This window comes from Leptosomus discolor, chromosome 1 (assembly GCF_034619465.1).
Source record: "Leptosomus discolor isolate bLepDis1 chromosome 1, bLepDis1.hap2, whole genome shotgun sequence".
In the NCBI taxonomy this organism is placed as follows: Eukaryota; Metazoa; Chordata; class Aves; order Leptosomiformes; family Leptosomidae; genus Leptosomus; species Leptosomus discolor.
This window is the reverse complement of record NC_141391.1, coordinates 156549418-156573687: the sequence shown is the minus strand read 5'-3', so window position 1 is coordinate 156573687 and position 24270 is coordinate 156549418. Positions and strand designations below refer to the sequence as shown.

The window sequence follows — 24270 nt, the reverse complement described above, 5'->3', positions numbered from 1 at the left end:
AGACGCTTTTCTTGCCAGCTCTGTAACCAGAAAGAACAGCCTATGCAGGGGTATGGCAGCCGTCCTGGACCACAACTGAATAAGATGCAGAAAACAGGCTCCTTCCTTTTTGGTGGCTGTATTTTATTTGTTTATTGCCACATGTATGCCTGAAGGTCTACAGTTTTAACAAAATAAAGATGAAGCCAAGACTTAGTCTAACAGGCAAATTCTACATGGGAAAAGAATAATCGTGTCCCAGACAGATGAACTAGGAGAGGGGAAGGACAGACAAGCAAAAAGAGAAGAAGCTCGGGCAACTCGCTTTTCCTTCAAGAGGGATACAAGGAATTTGTACTGCCATGTTATATCAGCTTCCTCGCTACCTTTTTGTTCTTACTTTCACTATTTCATTATCATTTGTTGCTAATCCATTCTTACTTTTTCCACCATAACAGCAAATCTCCTGATGAGAAAACAGTAATATTTTCTTACAGCTGTTGGAATTGGTGTAGATTTTTATTTTTAGAAACATCACTCTCCTCCAGCTGGTTGGCATGCAGATTTAAGGATTTGGTCTGGATCAACTATAAGTTTCCACTTGTGATAGCCACATGAATCCTGGCAGAGCACTTACTCCAGCGGCCTGGCAAACCTTGACTAGCCAGTACTTAACTTTGCCTTAGGGCTCACTGATCCACATTTTTAGCAAATAGTTTGGCCTACAATTTCTGAGTCATTTAAATTATGTACCAGGTAATATCTCTCTTCACATTGCTCCATCTTAACATTCTGCTCCTACATTTTTAAAACTACACTTTAATGATCCTCAAGTACTAATCCAAAAACAAATTTTCAATGCAGAAATTAAAAACAATCAGAAAACAGATTATGTATCATTATCCTGCCTGGCAGAACGCAACAAACATCGTAAACCTATCTCACTCACAACACAGTAATGCAGTTAAAAACTGTCTTAGTGCTCTTAAAAGAAAACTTCTATTCAAGAGACAACTTATCATAGTTGTGAGAAAAAGGTATCATTTACTTCACACAGCTCTGCCTAGAATGCTGGCTGAGGTTTCCATGGTTAACCTAAATTAAAATCAATTCCATTTTTTTTGGCAGAAGGTCTATAAGCTAATTTTCATCTTTTCTTCTTCAACTATAATTAAAAACACGGAAAAGGCTTCATACACGTCAAGTATGAAGGTACATTACAGTAGACATTTTTGTTTTTAAATGGCTACAATGCTCATCTTAATCAAGTCAAAATTAAGTGGGAAAGTAGAATGTCATTATTGCATGTGATCATACAGTTAACAGTAAATATACCCCCTGCCTACAAGGGAATAACACCCTGCATGCTACATTTGGTTGCTTATCCTAAAAGGAAGAGAACCTTAATGCAGATTAGATCTGCAGTCACCATAGACTTCTGCTGCAAGAATTACTGATTAGTAACTTAGAAACAACGGAAGATGGCAAGGGAACCTAAAAGACTTTTAACAGCAATATTCTAAAGATATTCATGGTAAAGATGTGAAATGCATAATATCAAAGGGAAACATAATTGCATAAAGTGAGCATGACTTTGGCTTTTGATCACATGCAAAATCTACGTTGTCCATATAACGAGTGAGCAGATAGGTTCGATGTGTGAGAAGTGTAAAAGTGGTCCAGGTCTCTCTGGATTTGGAGACAGGACACAAGATGCTTCCAAAAGAGTCCTCTCAGCCAATTAAAACTACCCTGATTCCATAAAGGCCTTCTGATGACTTCCCAGCAAGCAGTCAGCAAGTGCACAATTCCAGATTAAGGTCATTCTTCTTACGAGCACCCAAAGGCATGACATCACATTATAGACAGCTTTAATAAAAGCTCGGAGTTCACTGAATCATCATCTTATCTGCTTCTGACTATCAAGTACATCCACTGTTTGCAACCCTTCACAAGTTCAATATCTCATTGTCTGCTACTCTAAAATACACATATTTTAAGATTAATTGAAAGAGCAGCAAAAAAACCCATGGAATATAAACTTCTTCTACACTTAGCTTTTAGAATTAGTCCTGAGCATCTAGCAACTTAGTAATGCTTTCTTAACATATGATTGCTACAACTGCTGCAGTTTGTGCTGAACAATTTCTCTTCATGGAATTCTGGGTTAGATAACACACTTCACCTCTGGTGGATGAAGTACAAATCTTGATTTTGGAAATGCACTGGCAGGGGGGTGGGAAGGAGGGGGGAAGCACAGTGGATTTTCCCAAGGCCAGTTCAAACCGCCAGTTTCACTCCCTTTCTGATCCTTCTCACCCTTAAAGACTGATGCTCTTAAGCCAAAAAAAAAAAGGCTTTGGGTTGAAGTAAGAAGTGTATGCCATTTCTGGGCTGAAAGACATTAGCCTAGCTTTGTGAACAGCACTAACTGAAATGCCAGTTCCATAACCATTCACCGGTAGACCATTTGGGGAAAGAATGGGTAAAATAAGGTAGGGGGATCTATTTTGCATTTTGAATTCTCCACTAGCAAACATAAACCCTCAAATAAAGTAGAGGAGCTTGCTTTGAGTAATTTTAAAAGATATAAACAAAAGTAATCTTATTAAAAGTCTTAAAACAACATTTATTCAGTCAATATAAGAAGCAAGAATTCTATTACTTGGAAAGCGCTTTTCTCATTCTTCCCTTTCAACTATTATTCACATACAACCAAAATAACACCCGAATAAATTCCACTGGCCTTCATTACATACCACCCAGCATTATTTATTTTCATATAGAATCCTTAGTGCACAGGATAGCCAAAAACTTCATCAAGAGAGCTGATCGTGAGCTAAAGAGGAGAGGCAGCTTCCAGTGTGAAAATTCAAGAGAGGAAAAAGATCTCCAAGTTAGGTGTGGAAGGACCCAGAAACAGAAGGCTGCTTATCTTCAGTAAGTGAAAAGCAATGGGTGGAAGAGGGGGAACAAAGTGGAAAGTGAGAAATAACAGCGCTCAAAGATTGCAGCTGTGTGAGAAGACCATGGAACAAGCAGATAAAAGCATGTAAGATGAAGCAAGTTCATTTCAATTAGACTCATGGGCATTAAGCAAGCTAGAAATAGCAACAGTGCACAGGGGGGAAACTGTTCATTTTGTTAGAGAGAGGGTTGGGAGTTAAATCTTCCCATCTGCCACAGGCTTTCTGGTTAGCGGTGGGGATGTCACTCAGTCTGTGCCTCAGTTCCTCATACATAAAGTAGGATGTTGTGCAGAAAAGCCACAAATGGTTCAGGGGATAGTCAAGTGATACAGGCAAGATATGCACCTACACAGACAGCTATACCTAACAGACCACTGTTGAGGAAAAAAAGGGAGAGAATGAGAGACTGGCTATAGTAATCTGACCTACCTGGATTTTAGAGAGGAACACAAATGTTATATACCATGACAGAGGGATGTACAACCACAAGAAAGAGAGATAAACCTCTGACCATAAAAGCCTGGAGAGAAAGAAAAATTTTGGCAAATAAGAAGGATGACAATGCACAGACAGATATACTCAAATGACAAGGCTTACTAAAATTAAGAGCAGAATGAATATCTGAACGTACCCTCAAAGGAATGCTGCCTAATTTCAGGGAGGCGTTATCTGGGCACCAGCTACTGCTATGAATAGTGGGTACAGTCTACTCCTATCAAATATACAGGAGAAAAGCACGGGAAAATTATAGACAGGGAGAAATAGGGATCCTGCTTGAGGCTGGAAGAAGGGAAGGGGTGGGAAATCCCTTCAAATGCAACAGAAAATGGGAAAAAGACCCTTGCCACATACAACTTCAGCCTAAGAAGCTTGCACACTGGGATTATTCCACTCAGATGTGAGTTATAGGTAGAACGGAGGGTGACTGGTACAAGTGGTTATTAAGTAAGATACAAGTAGTCACAAGATGAACCTCATGTACCAAAAGAAGCAAGCAAAGGAGACAAGCAGTCTGCAAACAGACTATCTGGATGCAGAGAGGATCAGAGGGGCAGAGGAGACAGACAGCTGATCAGAGATGAAATTTTCCCTTAGGGCACAAACAACCTTCCTGAATACATGTGAGTTTATTTCAGCAGGTTTGAGCATACAAAGGGGCCAGGAGGAAGCAGGGAATGGATGGCACTGAGGCAGTGTGCGGTCACAGTGACAGTATTTCCTTGTAAAATCCTGAGGAATTGCTGGAAATCTTCACCATCCCTCTGGCCATTTCCCCCTCATTATTTCTTCTAACCGGTACTTGAAAAAGAGCTTTTTAATATATATAAGCATGTAACCAACAGCATATGTGTAAGTCCTTTCTAACTCCAACTTCATTCTTTGCTATTTATTATTTTCAGAGTGGTATGTATGACAAAGCAACATACATTAGCTGCGGGAGTCACGCAGCTCCTGCCATAGAATGTCTAAAAGCACGAAACAGACCATGGGTGGGAAAAAAAACAAATACTGTCCCCATGTTACAGATTGAGAACCAAGGAAGAGAGCTAGTAAGTAATTTTCCCAGGATTTCACAGGAGGTCAGTGGCAAAACTGGATACTGAAATCCTCTCTTCAGCATCCATCTGCTGCCTCAGCCACAAAGGCGGTGCATCTCTTTTAAAGGCATTATCCTTCATCTTCAGAGTGTCCTGGTAACAGGAGTCTTTGACTGAATGTATATGTTGAGTTTATATAGCTTTAAGCCTTATTGAATCATGTTGTACCTTTCCCCCTCTCTTTCCAGCTCCCTTGCAGTCACTTTTGCTCTGAGTTCAAAATTAGCAGTACTACCAACTCCATCCACAAAGCCAACCTTTTTACCTACTTACAGTTCTGTTGGTGAAGTTACTGAAGTCTGTCACCAAGATTTGCTTGATCATTTCTGGTCTGGAGACCACCACAAACATCTGGCGACCAATGTAATACCTACAAAGACAGAAAGTAGAGAGTCATTTTAGTAGACAATGACCACCAGAGAACTACCTCCTTCCCTAAAATACCTCTTTTGGCTTGAAAATACTTGCCATAAACAAATATCACAGAAAATATATTCCCTTGGGTAAAGTCATTATCTTTACCCACCCCTCTCAACTATTAAATTAAGATGCATGTCCTGGAATTTAAAGGAAACAGCTTAAAATCTTCTACTGACTAATCAACGCTCAGCCAATTAAAAGGTTTACATACTCTATGCTTGTTACGAATTCTGCACAAAGTGATGTAGTATCACTAGATCAAAATACAGAAGGGCAAAACATTAGAAAACAACAACCCAAACAATCATGAAAGACCTATAAAATTGATTATCCTGCAGTCAGCCACATGAAATGTCTTTCCATGGAAAAGCAATGTCTACAATGAGACTTTCCAGAAGTGCCCCCAGCGTGGCTGCAGTAAAGGCACATTTCCACCATTTCTACTAGCGCTGGAACGGAGTGCATCTCAGACCCCAGGCTCTGTGTTACCATGAACACAACTGTCTAACAGATACCATCTGAACCTTACATCATAACACCAATGGGGAAAAGAAAAAAAAAAAAAAAAAAAGGAAAAAGAAAGGTTCACCAGGTATAAAGGAATTAATAAAACTTTAGAAGACTGGGTGATAGGGATCTCCCACTCTTTGCTTGTACACCTTCTGTCTCCCTGCTCTCAGTTTAATCTAATCTTGTGGAGCCAGGGTCTGTCCATAGGGGACTTCTTGCCATTGTGGATGCCACAGAGGTACTGGGACCCACCTCAACCCCACAACTCCTAGGGGTGCAGGGCTCCCTTTTCCAGCAGCATTCCCCACAAGGCCCACAGGCACTCCATGCTTGGCTGCTCTGCAGGGGGAGGAAGAAGTACCACCAGCAAGTAGAGGTTGCCTGCAGTCCCTACCTTTGACAATTGCTGAACCAGAAGGACTATGCAGGTGTTGCTGCCTTTGCCCTGCCAGGAGAGAGGCAGAGGAGGGCTGGAGGCAGGCACAGGAGGGCCTGGCAGCTCAGAGCAGAACACAAGAGCAATACCACAGATGCTGCAATACCGTGGTAATATCAATGCCTAATGATTTTGGTATAATATAGCTTAGTATCAATATATTGCTTATCACCTGTCTACATCGCAGCAACGGAACAGACAAGCAAACCCTGGGCTGAATTAAATTTAGTAACTGGAGGTTCCCATGGCAATGAAGCTGCAGCAGCACTGATTTCACCAAGGGCAAACAAGTCAGACAAATATCTTGATTCCAAGGCAGGGTTTCACAGTCCACCTTGACCCCCATACCACCAAAACTCATAACAAAGAAATGGCAAAGAAGAACAAGAAAGTAATTTTCTTCAGGAAGGAAGAGATCTTCTTTTCTTCTCTGGTGGGTTTCCAGAGGGAACTGTTATTTCCCAAATCCAACCCATAGGCTCCACTTGAACCTTAGATACAGGTGGTAGAGTCTGTTAAAATAAATCTTTTTCACTTCTCCCAGTTTGCTAAACCACAGCAAAGTAGCTGTCTGTTAATGGTCAAACTTTTCTTCAGAATCCTACTAGGTGCATAAAATGGAGCTGAGGCCTCATTTTAGAGTACTTCGATTAGTCTTTTGCAAAGGAGGATAATGCCCTGTGTGCCCCTTCCTCATGTACTTCGTACAATTTCGTTGGCATCAGAGAGGCAAAGCAAGATCTCAAGGTGAAGATCTGTGCTGCTCCAAACCTACCGGTGATCTCACACTCACACCTTGCTTTTCTCTTCTGCTTTCCAAGTTTATCGAGTTCTGTGTCTCATTTAATGGTTAGTAACTGATGGTCCTCCAACACACAGCTTTTTACAGACACCAAGTCCCTAACACTAGATTCCAAATCTGAATCAGAAGCTGTTTATGTCTACCCAGACAGCTTAACTCTGACCACCAAGAGGCACCAGACGATATATCATGGAAAGCACGTGCACGTGTGTGAGAGACACTTCTAGTTTACTTCAAACGTGGGAATTTGCAGATCTCCAGCTCCGGTCCACTGGAATAACAGGATGGTACTGACAGTCAGAGTCCTTATGTCACAGTGCAGTTTGTGCTTGAAAGCATTCAGAACTAAAATTTGGGACAGGAGCATCTCCTACTCAAGCTACTTTTATGAGAAATTGACTCACAGGCCAAGCCTATGCAAACAAACCAATTCATCATCCTCCAACTCAGACCAGTCACCCAAACTCCCAGTTCTGCTTCTACAGCTAAGCTCTTTCTTTTTTTATGTACTCTTCTCTAACTTTCTATCTATAGGTTCCTTATCCAATTATAAATAAGGGCAGAGAAGCAGAAGGGGAAAAAAATCCCTTAAAATTAAAAAATGGAAAATACTGAAAAAATATATTACATTGCTTTTTAAGCAAAGTTCTGTCTGCTTATAAGGAATTACTGCTATAAAGCACACACAGACTACCATCTTTTATTGTATCCCAAACACTAAAAGCTCTCTTCCTGGCTTTTTTCACTTTCTCCTGCTTTCTGTATATAATCTTTCTAATGTTTTCTAGGACATAAAAAGAAGCAGGTGTGTATGGACATGCTTTGGAAGTCAAATCCACAGCTAGGAGCATGACTTCCATGCTCTTTCCCTGAAGTTCAAGAGTGAAGCATGAAACAAGATCATCTGAACTATTTAATTTAGCAAACACAGGTCCAGAACCTGCAAAGCCACTAGAAAGATGCTTGAGTTCTAAACATAGCTAAAATCCTTTGCAGGATCAAGGTCTCGGTCACAAACCAAGAGGATATCTCCCAACTAGGATTTTTTTTTAGTTTTTTTTTGTTTTTTTTTTTTACTTGTTCCAAAATGGCAAGCAAAAGATAAAATCCTCCTGAACAATAATCTATTCTTCCCGGGTAAATAACATATTCACCCCTGCCATGTAACTTCATTTTGATTCTGTATTACTACAGGAGGATATCACCAGTCTCACATAGACTTAGATTTATTATTGAACAAAACCCGATATTCTTGTCAGATTTTAATAAATAAGAGTTTGAGAAAAACAAAAGCCTCCCGGCAAGTGCATTACAAATGGATTCATGAATAATTTAGGACAGCACTTTTTATTAACTTTCTCTGGGTTAATCTTTTCACAGGGCTTGTCCACACACAAAAGTCCTACCTTTAGCTACAGTGATACAGTACCATTACACTGCTTGACCCACCCCTTTGTAATATTTCCATGTAGGGCATTCAGGGTGTAATGTAAACACTCAGGACTATTTAGTTTACTCCTGCAGAGAAACAAGAATGCATGAATGTAGTGCGGCGTGCTCAGAGCGAGGCAACTCTGTCCACATGGGAATCTGTTGTAACACTGCGGTACTGGTAAAAATAAATTTCATGACCCACGCATGACTGTAATCTTCCTGTGTAGATGAGGCCTCAGTTATCGAAGTTACGCTGTTGGAGCAATTTCTATTAAATTTCAGTTTAGACTGCAGCCCTCCAAAATTGAGAAAAACCCCCACATTTTTAGACCAGCAGATTTAGCTCTGTTAGAAGGTGAGACAGGAAAGATCTGGTACAGGTACACGAACAGCATCAGGACAGCGTTAGGTTCCTTTGGCAGGTGAAAGGGCAGATGATGAGCCATTGCCCCAGTGGGCTGCTAGTGCAGATGTAGGCAGCCCTGTGCTGCACCATCCCTAGGAGGGCCAGGCAAAAAGTTTTTCATAAGTGTTCAATGGAGGGCATGGATCTACTCCCAGAAGTTGTGGAAAAGGCAGGCTGCCCTCCAGCGTGTTTACCAAAGGGCTCACAGGTCAAGGGGGTGGTTACATTATAGTATATTGAGCAAAGGAAGTCAGTCTGAGTCCAGAATGTTTTAATAACTGAAGAGGCTATAAACACCCAACACACTTGACTGCAGCAGTTTGGTTTGTACAAGCAGATGAACACCACTCTTACGGCAATTAATGAAAAGGACGGAGACTTCTGCCTTGTGTTCAGGATTCACCCAAGATGTTAAGGTCCTCTTTGCAAGGTTTAGTCATTTAGTAAACTCGTCTTTTATCTGCAAGAATAAACAGCAATCCAGCAATGATTTCTGCTTCTTGCATGTGCACCACCACTGCTTTCTGCAGAGATGTGGCCCAGGTATCTCAACTCACACCTAGTGCCTGCTGCGGCCCTGGCCCCAGAAGTTACCCCATGGCGGTACGAGATGCCAAGTCCAACCACAAGCTGAGGTAGGAGCAGCGAGACAAGAGGCACGCTGGACTGCCCAGCCCCTCCTGCAACACCCAAGCACATGCCCTTTTCCAGTGCTTGCCAGGGACGCCCTGGGAACACAGATTTCTCTGCTCAGGCAACGTAGTGGATCAATTTGCTAGTTTCAATTTGAAGGACCAATTTAGAATTATCCTCTCTGTGCCCCCAAAATCATTCTGCCCACACTGCATAGTCAACTGCTGCCGACAGCATCCCCCAGGTCCTGAGCAACGGACATGCTCTCTGGGCAAAGCTCACAGCAACGTTGCCTTGCTGCGCAGGAAAAGATGGAGCGCACAAGCAGTATATCATGGCAAAGGGCCATATGTTTTTGTGTAACACCCCTGTGGGAAACACCTGCAACCCTTTCACCTTGTTTGTAGTGCTGCTGTCAATTCACAGAAGACTTTGATCTCCCTATCTATTATCAGTCCCATGTATTACAAACACATCACATTAATCATAAAACACATATACGCTGTTAGGCAATAAACAAGGCTTTGCTTTCTATGCTGCAGTCTGGTAAAATACACAAAGATCATCTGGAAAGCTAAATGAAAACAGAAAATTTTATTATCTCTTTCTTCCTCAGGGTAGAACAAAGAACCAAAAGAGAAAAAAAAAAAAAAAGGGGAAAAGGGAGAGGGGGGGAAGAGGAGAGGTATGCAAAGACACTGAGATAGAGGGGAAAAGTCCAATTTTCTTAGGAGACATTTCCTTAAAATAAATTCCTCAATCACTCTGCCTCTTTTGTTTAGAGACACCCATTCACTGCAGGCAGAGAAACGTAAAAAGAAATAGCACACTGATAGGACTGAAGCCCAGTGTTACTTGTTTAATTATTTCAGGGGTCAGCAAATTGATTTGTCATGAGCGCTGTCCCCTTCCAGCTCTTGCAGGCAATTCAGACTCTGTAGGACTACACAATACGTAACGAACAGCTGTAAAGCCCAAAACCAGTCTTCACAGAAACAGTTACTATGGTCTGAGAGGAAAGGAAAGGAGGGGACAAAAAATTGTCAGGTACCGTGAGTCCCGTTATTTGTGTTATGTTACCAGATAGAGGCTTTCAAGGTCCCCAGGCCTTAATTTGGCAGGAGTTACACATAAGTAGGAGGTTTATTGTAGGCCTGTAGAGTCTACAATTTAAATAACCTGGAGTGACAAATAGTGGGGAAAACAATCAACATCCTCCATTTTCCATCTGAGTGACCGGGGGACAGGGAGGTATAGAGGAGCTAAGAACTGCCAGCAATCACCTATTACCTTTTCTGTTGACACCCTGTGAGAAGAGAGCTCCTCACTGCCATGTACACCTGGAAATCCCACACCAGCTTTCTTCAGGCAGGGGGAGGTCTGCTGGAAAGTCAGGAGCTAACTCCTGTGACACTTCTGCATCCCAGGCTGTGACTCTAGATGGCAGGGTGCCTTCCTGGACTATTTTATAAACCACTGACTGAGCTGAGTATCTCCAGATTGGAGAACTGAGAAATGCACATCACCACTTAAGGGCGGGGGGGGGGGGGGGGGGGAAGGAGGGGAAATCAAACCAAAACCTGCAACACCCTAGAAAGAGGTGAACTTATTGCATATGAAAATGAAGCCCCAGTAGCACTGAGCAGTCTCAGGCACAGAGAAAAGTTTCAAAGCACAGCTCTGCCAACACACGCACACACACACGCCTCAGCCGGAGACTAATCCAACCCATTGTGTAAATTCGTGAAAAAGAAGACATGGCCACAGTGATTTCTATTTAGGAATAAATTGTTCCTCATTTGCTTTTTCGATGAACTACACTTTTTTTCATGTCGTGAAAGCTTTAAAATAAGCACATAGAACTATTAATTTAATTCCTGACTGTATTATAAATGTCATGTAACAAGATGCCCAGACTCTCCCGCACACACTTCCTGCACCACTCTGTATTGCTATGCATCCACTTCTTTGTCCACATACCCGGGATTAAAAATGCTATCTTCTACATACCAAGAACCTCTGCGCTATCTCAAACTTGCACCTTGACAAAAGACCTCTGCTTTCTGACATGCTTAAGGAAGTATCAGAAAAGGAAGAAAATTCCGGGATTATTTATATTCTCCCCACCACTAAAAGCACAGCTATTTTTAAAGGAACTCCTCCCTTGTGAGGTGCAGTAAAGAGACTCGTGGTACGAAAGTGATATATTTAGGGTTGACAATAAGGAGAAGGAGGGCTGATTGAGGCCATCACAAGGTACAGAGCTGGTAGAATCTTTGAAGTACCTTACACCAGGGTGCATACAAGATCTGTTTCTGGGTATCTGTAACCCTGGTTGGGGTTTAGCAACTCGAGGGTGTCACACACATTGACTAATCCCTTCCCCCTTCCAAGTGAGCAGCGCGGGAGACGCAGACTCTGCATGGCTGTGTTAATTCATTCATGAAATGAAGTAGATGACATTTACCCACATATAAGGAATGACAGGGATTAAATTAAGCTCACAAAGTGCCACGAAGAGAAAAAATCTCTGAATTATACAAGCATATTTGGCAACCTATGTCCATTTGGTTTTCTGAGAAAATCTGAGTCCAAATCCAAGTGCAAGTACAAAAACTCATGCACATGTTGAGGGGTCAGGAAGAGAAGTAGCAAAGGGGATGAACATGGATAAGCCGTTTCTTTTCTTGCTCCAGGTGGGCTGCGGGACGAGGGCGCCAGGGCAGCGCGGAGCTGCGGGGCCCTGGGCTGTGCTCCTCCACAGCTGGGGAGCTGCTGCTTCCCAGGGCTGGTGGGATTTATTTTTATCCTGGCAACTGGGCTAAGATGATTGCCACCACCGCTGCCGCTGCTCCGCATGCCTGCATCACACCGCTAGCGCTGATTAGCTACATCAGTATTCCACTTCATTAATGCAAAATGAAAGCTGTAAATAGGGTACTGCTTTTATAATATGCTACTGGAAATGAGAAGTACTGCGATATTAATAAGAAACCAGTTGCTCCTCCTGCCTGGGTGTGCTGTGCTACTGCTACTGGGTGATTCTGAAAAAGCACATAGCTCTTCACCTCGGCAAGAGCGCTGGAAGAAGGTTTGTAAATCTTTTCCCATGGTGTTTCCCACCAAGCTTGGACTGTATTAGTCTGTGTTTTGTTACCCATGTTTAGACTGTGACATTTTCACCAAAGCTTGTTTTGTCTGCGCTCGTTAGAGCACGGCATGCCTGACTGACCTCATGTGATGGTGCAGCAGACATTTCCTGTGGGTTTCAGCATATTTCTGTGCCCTGCCTTTCTGTGGGTTTGTGAGACAGGGCGTGAGAGCAGTCTCTTCTTGGGTTCTTTGCACCTAATTCACTACCAAAGTACTCCTTTGCCATAGTCTGAGAGAAAAAACATCAGATTACTATTTCCAGAACACTGGATTACTATTTCTAGGGAAGGCTGCTTCTGGGAGATAGCAAACTTCCTGTTTCTCCAAACTTTACTTGCTGCCATCTACACACTGTTCATTTGTATGGATTTGTATAAGTCTATTATTTATATTCAACAGTACTACCTGTTTTTATCAGCTCATTGAAAAAAAAAAAGGCTACAAGATGGCTGAGGAGGATACTCAGGCTGAGCAAGGGCAGCCTTTTCTCCATCTTGCTTTTCCACATAAGGGAGGGAGAGGGATCTTCTCAGCGCTTATCCTGATTTTTAGTCAGAAGCTCTAAGCAGCTTCTCTTGACAGGCAGGTAAGCAATTTCTAGGGAACAACAGGCAGTATTACTCTGGCAAGGCTACAGCCATTTCGTACAAGATAAATGGAGACAAAGCAGTGCACTTGAAGAAGATGAGGGATATGACTGTGATGCTACATTGAATAATATGGCTGAGAGAACATGTAGAAGAGGGGGGTGTGGCAGAGGGCTGCTTTCTCCTAAAGGGAGAGGGAGAATGGGAGGCTGTGAAGCCAGGGAGGCTCTTCAGTGTCCCAGAAAGTTGGGCTCCAAGGAAATTTTGGGGACGGGACAAAAAAGAGGAGAATATATGTTACCATATGGAGAAAATGAAACAGGAAGGAAGTCAAAGGATTTAAATATCATTTGTGATATTACAACATCACAAGATACAGCAAGCCATAAAACAGGTTGACTATAATAAAACCACAAGTGTAATAAAGTTGCTAGTTACATGCCCATCACTAAACTTCATATAAGCAAACACACTTCAAATGACTAAAAAAAACCTGTGTAATCTGACTTCTGCCTCTCATAAAGCATTTCTGACCATGACAAAATTGAGGTCTGTATTATTTTTCCTTCCTGAGACTTGACATCAGGGTACAAAGAAAAGCCATCCATAAGTCTGTATTTCTGCAAACTTCATCTCGTATATACTTTATATATCATGGTCAGGACTGAAGTGTGACTAGAGTTTTTCACATCTCCGGTTTTGTTTAGCCACTTTAGCCCTGAAGGAAAGAAAAAGCTTTCAGATAACACTGAGTATCTCTATATGTTGAGAAGTCATGTCCTCATACATATTTTCAAAAGAGGCATTCAGAACAGAGGCATTCAAAATCTGTAGGCTGTTTCTGTTTGTTTTAATTCTGCACTTTATCTTTGATTTCTTCGTGGGCAAGACAGCTCATGTGCCTCCCGTAAATATGATCAGCAGTGGTGGACGATACAATATTTTTTTTTTTTTTGCATGTGTTTGAAATAAACATATACATAATTTTCTTTCAGTCTACTTCTTACTGGCATTTTGATCTTAAATCAATGAGAGTTACAATATATTGCACACCATCCCTTTTTATTTCTTTGCTCTGTTTATGTTAATGCATTCATGCATTTCTGAAATGTTACTGTCTTAATATTAGAACATTTTAATTCTTCGATCACAGATAGGACTCAATACACTGATTTTTTTTGCATCATAAACATAACATGATGAAATGAGCAAGCCAAATTGAGTTTTGCGTAACTACACATGCGTACACCGTTTTGTTGAATAAGAAACAATACACTTCGACTTGGTCATGGCTACCTGCCTAAAGGTATCTGAAGTTTAAGCAAATGAAAGCAGGGTTTAATAAGGGGGAAGCAATGGGCAACCCATTCATCTGGTTTGCATGCAATAAAGACACAGATCCCAGCCAACACTGGACAGTTGTACTCAGGAAAGTAAAGGTTTGCCAGACTGGCCACGAGGGGGACAGTCATTGGGACTTGCTTTTCTTTCCCGATCTGCCTTAAAAAAATATGTTGAAACAAAGAAAAAAAGGATTGTAACCACCTGCTGAGCTCCTGGGAATGTACTTTTTTATGCTACAGCATACAAAATGCACAGAGGAAAGATTCATTTTTTAAAATCCTCACATACCTATGGTAGTGTGTACTTTTTCTATACATTCTTAAGATCTACATGCATACACACAAAATCATTTAATTTCATTAATGCATTATTAAATGCACACTAAGCCAAATAAAAGTCATTTCCCAATGTTTTATACATTTATCATGAAACCACTAGCAAATTCTTTTCAATAAAAGTGCTAGCCGTACACATGACCAAACTAAATTATCTTGGGAAATGGCTAATATCTCACCATGTGGAAACATTAGAAAGCAGGGCTTTGTTATAGGACTAGAAGGAAAAAATAGATGTATTTTCTTCCAGAAAAATTGCAATCATAAAAATATTTTTAATAGTAGAAAATGCTGCAGCTCCAGGAAATTTTCCTGAATCAATTCAATCTGTGTCGTGCCGGACTTTAAAAACCCATTAAAAATAACCATGATAAATTTCCTAACCTCTTTCAGTGCACCACGCAGAAGACAAAGGAAACTGCAATTCAACAGACAGAGAAAAGAAAGAAAAGAATGGAAAAACCTGATAGCTTGTGCATCACTGGTAACATCCTCGCTAACAACAATGGGCAAATCTGCGCCACAAAAGACAGGAGGAGCAGGAGTGATGTGTACAGCTGACAATGGCACTCCAAAGTAATGACTTCCAGGAAAATGTGCTGTTACAAATGGACAACACACTGCTGAGAAGTAGTTGAGTCACGACTTTCATAACATGGCAAATTATTTCAGCCTAAAAATGGACATAGTGAAAAACAGGATGTATACAGCTCTGGTAAGACAACTATGGGGATAACATCCAACAAACAGATAATATGCTCACCTGGTTTAAATTATTGAACCTTGCTGAAATCCATGCATGTTCAGGTATTTTCCCCAATATTTAATGCGCAGTTATAAGACACAGATCATGTTTCAAACAGTAATATTAGTAAGAGCACAACCTAGTTGGCCTATTTTCCATTTACAGCCTTGTACATATTATCACTTGTAACAAACAGGCTTCTTCTGCTGCTCCCTTTTTTGCAGGGGGAGAAAGGGGCAATTGTATAACAAATGGCATATATGTAACTGTATCCTAAAACAACCCAAATCCCTGAGGATGGAGGAGTGCATTTAGCCCTCTCCTCTTCCACAGATGTACCCTTTCACCACGGAGCAGCAGGTCCTGTTCACCCACCTCCTTCTCCTGATGGCCTGCCAGAGTGCAGCGTATCACACCGATGCTGCGACCCAGTTCCCATGTGCACATTGCCCATGTTTGAGCTTTCTTCACGGCTGCATTAAACAGCTGCCCTGGGCCTGCATCTGGCTGCCCAGGGACACGAGCAAGATGTAGGCTCAAGAGCATCTCCTCTTTGTCTCAGTTGTAGCTGCTTGGCTAAACACCTCAGGACTCACGTGGACCTGCCACATTTCTGAGGTGTCTCAGTAAACAACTTAATGCAACACTGCTTTGCTGTTACTCCCCAAGCTCTCTGGATCTCTGGAGTCTGCTGGAGCAGTTTCCTAGAACCCCTTCCCTCCAAACGTTCAAGCATACACAAAACACCAGCAGTTGTACTTAGGACTTCTGAACCAAAATTGTGTTTTTAATTGCTCAAAGTCTCCCTAGGAAAAAGGGAAAACAAGTAAATTTGAAAGCAGACTGGTGTAAACACTTCATATTCCTTCCAAAGATACAGGTATAGGGGCAAGATCAAGAAACTTGATCCTTACATGACGACAGAGATATAGGAGAGATACGGCCCACGGAATCTATTCATAACTCCTATAAACAAAGAAAAAATATACAAGCACAACTGTAGGATGAACCATCACTGAAGTAAATATATTGATCTATCAAAAATGATTGAAGACTGACAATAAAAGGGTTATAAATACTTAGAAGAAAGAGAAAGCAAAACCACAAAACCAACCCACTGAAAAACTCCCACCTGCATTCACAGGGAAAAATGGACTGGAACAATAAACCACAATGGCAGTGCCTGCACATCTTTGATAGCTGCCCCTCCCAAAAGCTGGAACAATCTTGCTATAAACCAAGCAAATGAAAATGTAAATGCATGAGCGATTGTCTGGGGGATTCAGATGCTTCGTGTCCTGTAGGCAAAGAAGGAAGGGGAAAAAGGTAGGAAAGCAAGAGAAGGCACCACTTTTAATATTTGTAATTATTGATCCTGCTCTCCTCCTCTCTGCATGGCAGCTTTAGTGCAACCAGCAACACCCGCTTCTCCTCCGGCCTCAGCGCTGTCCGCTGCTTCGGCTTCTTCGGCAGCAGGGACACCCTGCAGGTTTTGGGGTGTCAGCCAGAGTGAACCCTCTGAACAGCTGCCTGCACAAATTCAATATTCAAAATGGCACGGGATGGTGAAAATAGGCTGAACCCAATGCCCGGAGCAGTCCTGTGAGTATGTATAAACACAGTGGTGCATCAAAGGGGTATCAGGGGCTACTTGAAGGTTCACAAACTGTGTCTTTGTTTAAATATTTTGCTATGGAAATGAACATGAGGAAAATTACAGTAGTTTCACAAAATTGATTCTGTTCTTCACTATTGATGAAAATCCAACTGTGTTAGCTATTGGGCAGAGCAAATAAAATGCCACTGACGCGGTAGAAAAGTTGAGTCTGTAGCAAGAATAAGTTTAGGTACTTTAACTACTAATCTTCCCATTTTGCAATATACTTCTCTGCCTCAAAAATCAGAATTTAAATTATTTTAATAGAAAATAATTTAATATTTAATGGTAACGCCTTTCCAAGTGACATTACATTACCGTATGACCTATTTTAACATTTGCCTCTGTGCTGCACTTGTAGACCTACTTTCTCTTTCCCCTGCTCCATGCATAGCTTATTTCCTACTGGGCCAAGTGGACAGCCAGTGGACATGTAAAATTGTTAGGCTGCTTTGATAACATTTTACTTTGGCCCTTCACACAGAGTATCTCATAAGAAGTTCCATGCAATAAAAGGTCCCAAAGAACTGAGATCCTCTCATAATGTCACTTTGAAAAACTTTGCAGCAATTCCCAGTGTTCTTGCCAAGATCCTTTTTCAATAAAATAGATTCCAGCATTGACAGAAAAGCTTGGATTATTGCTGAGTGATAAAATGTCTACTGCTAGCCCTTACAAAGTCAGAACATTGCTCCCAACTCACTCCTTTTTCTGTAAACTACTTTAAAACGTCTGGATCCGTCTTCAAATTTGCTGTACAAAACCTAATTTTATTCAATAGGCAACATCATCCAAAAATCGAAGTTACATAACATGAGAGACACCTAAAAACATTGGGTCAAGATCCTCAAATAGTCACGGCTCTATGCCTTTAATGGAGCTACACTGAAGTAAACAACAGCTTGAAGGTCCAGACCACTATTTTCAGGCTTGTTTACATGGGGGAGAGAGGAGATTCTGGGACAAGACGTGATTTGAATCTTAATAAAGTTAGACTAGAAAAAAAATCCTATGGGAGCACACCCCTATAGATACAATAATTGCTGGGGGAGATGGTCAGTTTTTTTCTCTGATGTAGTTTGTGTCATTCCAGAACTGCTGTGTCTGTGCATGGGAGGTTTTTTTACATTACTATAGCTGTTTAATTATACCAGTACAATTTTATCAGTATGACTAAAATAAATCCTCCTTCAAGCCAAGCCTTCAGGTTTAGCCACCAAATTTAATGGAAGGAAAGAAAGATTCACATTCCCCAGGGTAATGGTGGCTCAGCTTATTCCACGCTCTCCAAGCTAGAAAAAAAAAAATAATAGAATAACAGCTGAAAACAACTTCTTCCTCTGCAGTGGGGTATACTTTTGCCTATTGCCTGATGAAATCATACCCAGTTCACTAACAGCAGGTCTGACATAAAGCAGATTCTCCAGGGAAAGAAGAGAGGTAGTCGAACAGAGAAAAAGGGTAATTTGAAGATGATGCCAAACCAACAAAGAAAAAGGAGGTATTTGGTTCCCCTTACCACTAATAAAACATAGTAGACTAAAATTGATCCCCAGACTAATAAGGTAGAGGAAAAACTAAAACCTATATATGACGAAACAATAAAAAAACTAATGAAGAGATTTATGGAAGTATATAAAAACCTTGGAATGACGTAAAAATTGTCAGTTTATGTAACTGTTTTCAGCTCAACATGGATAATAAAAACAGGGAGGAATAAAAATTGGAGCATGAAGGAAAGATAGCATAGGGCTGAAGAGGATGGAGAGAAGTAAGAGAAAGAAAACAAGCCGGAGCCAAATTTTTTTTTTTTTTTTTTTTTTGGGGGGGGGTGGTGGAATTACAGCAAGAAGCACGAATACAAAGCCCACAAGACGAGGTTGTTAATGTCAAAAGTAAAACCAGAACAAACCCCAGAGCCAACAAAGTGGTAACACCATTGAAGGACAACAGGCAGCAATTGATGGGAAGTACCTCTGTAGATACCTTGTCATCCTCAATGAGGAAAACAGGACTATTTCTAAGAAACTAAATAAGAGCCATACCAAATCCATTCTTGTGCGACAGTTTTGTGTTCTAAGGGGCAGAGGCCCCACGAGGTCTTGTCTAAGGACTCCCCGGCATGGGGAGAGAAGGTCTAACCAGCATCTGCATCTTGGAGTTCCTAGCAGGTGGGCATGAGCAGGGGACAGAGCCATGGATGCTCTGGCCTGTTCTGGGGCTTGCAGAGAATGGGGACATGCAATGGGCTGCTGATTTGCAGTTTCTTCTCTGCATCCTTCTCCAGCCCCCAGTGGGGGATGTGTGGGGAAGGGAAATCCCTTTTGCTTGATGCTTCTGATGGCACACAAGAAAGCAGTCACAAGCTGCTTTTGGATTTCTTTTGGGCTGCCATACTCCAACTGGCAGTATGGAGTCGTCTGGAGAGGCAGTAATCTGACTCCTGTGAAGTGCTGGGTGACCAAGGAGGGCAGAAGGAACTCCTGAGTTGCAGCATTAGTTTAAATTTGCTCTGCTTCAAAGACTGCCAAGAAAGGGAAGGGGACACACACACACATTGCAAGGGATGATGCATTTTCCTCCCTCTGTGTAGAATGGGGAGAAATGATTCAGGAACTTAATCTAAAAATTACCATGCATGGCACTGGGAACACCAGTTCATAATCAGATACATAGCGGGTGAAGCTAGAGACCATTAATAGCTACTGAACATTACATATTGTATGTATTGACTTCAGGTTTGCATCAATGCTTCTGGCTGCTATAGGAAATTCCCATGAAAGCATTTAATATGCACAGCAAAATCTACAATACTGCTGTTTTCCCATAGTTTCTAGTAGGACTTGTATACTGAAATAATGCTCAGACTTTTTTAGTCTTTTAAAAGCCCTCAGCCTGCTTCTTCCCAAGTGGTGGAAAGCGGGGAAAAATTACAACGTGGACTTTACAGCCTGTCAAGAAGATTAACAAATGCACGTTCTGGTAGATGGTGAAGAGGGTAAATCAAGGTGAAATTAAGTCTAGGAAACTAGTTTTTATAACTGTGGGGTTCACTCAGAATATTCCCCCCCCCCCTTTAATTAGGATGACACAGTCTGGTATGCAGGTGCTGATCATGACAGTGTTACATGATAAGAAGAGGCAATCTGTTTAGCAGTCCCATCCCAAGCCCTTTAAAATGATGATTTTAAGCATTAATTATCTAAGAAGCAGGCAGTAGAGATCAGAGATCACCCATTCTGTATATTAGGTGTAAAATGCTTCTCAGGCAGCATGTTTTCAAAAGAAGCTTCAGTTTTCAAATAATCTTAACCTGGAGCTCACAAGGACTATGCTTTAACAGCTAAGTGCTGCACAAGCAATGTGCAAGGCAACAGGGGAATGAAGAAACACCTCCCCAGGAAAAAATGGCGGTGAAACCTCCTCCTAGCCAAAGCTGCTACCTGCACATGCAGAAGCAGACCAAGATTTAATCAGTCTCAATTGCTAAGATACAGTACAAAGACCTGCCTGCTCTCTGCTTCCCTTGTCAGTCTTAGAAGCTGACACAGTTCTGACCAGTCTTACAGAACCTTTCTGTGTCCAGTCAACACTGTCTCAGTGGAGCCATACCAACCAGGGGATTTCCCTCTATGCAAACACTAACTCACTGAAGCTACAACCACAGCAGTCTGAACACGCCGACGTACTGAAACGAGCATTGGGAACAAGGTGCAGGTGACAGGCACTGTCCTTTGCTGTCTTGCCAAGACCATATAAAACGTTGTCTGTCTCATTTGGTTGGATTTCACACTCTCTTTCCAGAGGTGTAAAAGATTACATCAGGTCTTTGACTTAACATTGGCTTGAACAGCTGCAGTAGAGTCATGGAGCAGTCATGGATGGAGGAAAGAAACTTGGAAAAAGCACAGCAGTGAGCACACGCCTGCAGATCAGCCACTGCAGGGCAATGTCTGGAGTCTCAGAAAAGATACAGAGAGCTTTCAACACAGAAAAGTTCACCACTTGCATCAAATATTTCCATCCAAATGGCTTTGCCTGCACTGAGGGCTAGGACTGTGACATTTCAGTGAGCCTTTGAGTCTCTGTCTGTGAGTACCTAGAACACAAGTATCCCCACACCTGATCGGGACAGCAAGAGATTATAGTAACAAATCAACAGCCATCATGGAGCAGACAGACTCAAGTTGCATGGTTCTCATGGGAGGTCATAGTCCACACATAAAATTTGTCCATGGCTAAGAAGAGCTCATTAATGAATACCTTCAACATTACTAGTACACTAAGCATCAATTTGCAGTGTTCCAGAGACCTTAGCACATTTGAAACATGCCAGAATTAAAACTAGTCAACTAACTTACAACAAATTCTGCCCATAAACTGCATCCCACAGGTCTCCATACACAGAATGTAAAATACTCCATAATGATCAGGCAGCCCACAAAAACTATTACAACTGTAACAATAACACTAGACTCCAATTCTCAAAACAGTGTCATATGCCATCTTCCAGGTAAATCTTTAGACATCAGTCCCATAAAAGGCTCCGTTTTTAAGATCAATTAGCTCTAGAGAGAAAAGGAGAAACTGGTGATGATATACCCAGTAAGTAACTCACAGGACTTGTTCCAGCAGCTTGAATTTAACCATTGGAACTAACCATAACCAAACCTAACTATGGTTAATTAGGTTAATGTGGGGAGTCAGATGGAGATGTATCATTGTACCATGACACTACATTTCTACCAGGAATATTGCTGGGTTTCGGTTCTTTTTTTAAAGGCAACTGTTAAAAAATATGATAGTATTAACAAATTCTGAAAGTGTTAATTAAAAAAACCAAAAACCAAAAAACAAACAAACCAAAAAAAAAGAAAGAAGGGGTCTGAAAGTTTAATTTAAGAATGTTAAGATTCTCCTATTGTTCAGTCCATTTTTAAGATAATCTTTTCAATTTCGGAGAGAATGGCTAGCACATTACAGAGAGGAGCAATAAAATTGTCTACATGCAAAGTGCTGTCAAAAGAGAGGGTGGTGTGGGAGAAGAAATATTTTTCTCCCCATTAACTTCTTTCAGCTACAATATACCTAGGTGTTTATGTGTACCAACAGCAGTAAATATATTTTTCAGGCACAAATGCAATTGTTTCTTTTATGGCCCCGATTCAGTAAGGTAGATAAACTTCTGCCTAACTTGGAGCATGTTGAGTAATACCATTGACTTTAATGTGCTCATGTGCTCAAACTTAGGCACATGTTTAAGGGTTCTGCTGTACTGTATCCACAATTTGCAGGTATTTAAAGGAAAAAGAGATAACTGGGGATAACTGTAATTCACAATAGCAATTCTGGGGCTGATCAACAATCCTATAGAGTCAAAGGATCTTATCACAACACATAAATGAGGCAACAGTGAGAAAAAAAAAAATCTTGACAGCATATGAAAGACTTGACTCTGCCTAGAAAAGTATATTGCTTTTTAAGAAAACAAAAATCTAGGCAAGTGAGGCTACCAAAAATCTTTATCAGGTTAAATGTGAAACAGAGATTATGAAGAGCTACAGATCAGAAATAGGAAGCCTGGTTTTCTTCCCTCCCCCTTGTCCTTGCCCAGGTATGATTTTCTTTAGCTGAAATATGAAAATTTAATTGTTTAAAATATCAAAATAGGAGAGGTAGTAAGTCCATTAGGTCCCTGGTGCAAAATGATAAAATTGTTTCATAAAATTAAATTATTTCTTTACATGAGGCTTCAGAGACTAAGACGAGAATACTTGTCCTGGGATTACTCTTTCCACATAAAGCAGAATGAGGCTAGAAACCAAGAAGTTAAAAAAAAAGTTTGTGAAATTAAAATGGCAACAAAGACACTGTTTCTTCAGGTAAATTAACTGCGTGATGAAGACATCAGCTGTTGTCTGCAGGAGGAGATCCTGCCCCTATCCACCTTAGGTTTGCCCCAAGGTGTTTGAGGGCAGAAGGAAGGATAAGGCTTTGAGACGAGTTCCAGACACCCAAATCCCAGAAACGCATGTCCCTCTTCTGTCCACAAAAGGTGAAAGCCCCAAACCTCCACAGTGACCAACCAGTGGGCCTCAGCCCTGATGCAAAGGTCAGGAGCAGCAGTGAGAAAAGCCTGTTTCTTGTCCACAACTGTTTGATTACAGACTCATCTGCAGAAATGCTAACTAGTGCCATCTGCAGCAACATTTTTTTGGGAGAGGAGAAGTCAAGCATTAAGACAGAACCAACTCTGGCTGCACAGACTTCTGAAAAGCTGTCAGCTGCCAGCATAGCTTACAATCACAGCTCACCCCTGGACACATTTCAAGTTAGTGACTGGGTCCATGATCTACCCTAATCCTTTAAACCACCCAATCATTTAAGTGACCAGGCTTGATCTTGGTTCCAATAATGACTTATTAGGAAATCATTTAAGGAGTATTAGGAAGCCTTTAAGGAAGAAAAAAACCCCACCACCCACAGATCAGACATTGAGTAATCCCACAGATACCTTAAGAAAAATCACCTGTCCTATTTTAAGTTGCTTCCTGTGTATTACTTAAAAACATGCTGAAGTAACCCACTGCAAAACAAGATACTCTTTGTATAGAAATGGAGCTCCATTCATTTCACAAGATGCTTCAGGAGTGCAAGCACCTTGACATGCTTTCTGTGGTACTGTGCTGATCCTGGTGTGCTTATGCTGGAGCCCAGAAGAGGCTCAGCCTGGGTAGATGCAGTTTGCTGCTAGTGGTTTTATTAGGGATTGAGAATGGTTTACAACTGGATCTTGTCAGAAATGTCCTCATTAATTCCTCCCCCCATTAGAAAATGCAGATTTTGAGCTTGTTGCTTCCTTTTGCCAGTTCACAGGCTGACAGCCCTGAGCTCAAACATCCCAATTGTCTTCTGCTTTCTAAAGGAGGCTTAATCCAAACTCCATCCTCTCGCTACTCCTTGACCCATCTCTTCGTCTCTGCCTAACTTTGCTCTTGTCCTCTTTAGCACTTATTCTACTACATAGTTGTTCACACTTCTTACAGCAGGTTGAAACTGAGAGTTCAAGTGAAGGAAGAGTAAGAATAGGGTTTGATCTGCTGGAAGCTGTTTCAGATGCAAAAAGATGTGAAGAAAGACTGTCACCCTATAAATTGCACTGAATTTTAATCTCTGTTCTTACTCTTTGATTATACGCAGTGAGGTCTATGTTATGAACTCCTACACTCTCCCCCACATCCAAATGCTTTGCTATAGTCGAA

The 24270-nt window shown here is 41.4% G+C and overlaps 1 protein-coding gene across 1 annotated transcript in view; it reads right to left on the bottom strand.

The window, feature by feature from the left end:
* TBXAS1 (thromboxane A synthase 1) overlaps nt 1-24270 on the bottom strand; it is a 229291-nt gene that overhangs the window by 122093 nt on the left and 82928 nt on the right. The window contains exon 4 of the mRNA XM_086468110.1: nt 4820-4916. Within this exon, the coding sequence (XP_086324236.1) occupies nt 4820-4916 (97 nt within the window). The remainder of the gene's footprint in view (nt 1-4819; nt 4917-24270) is intronic.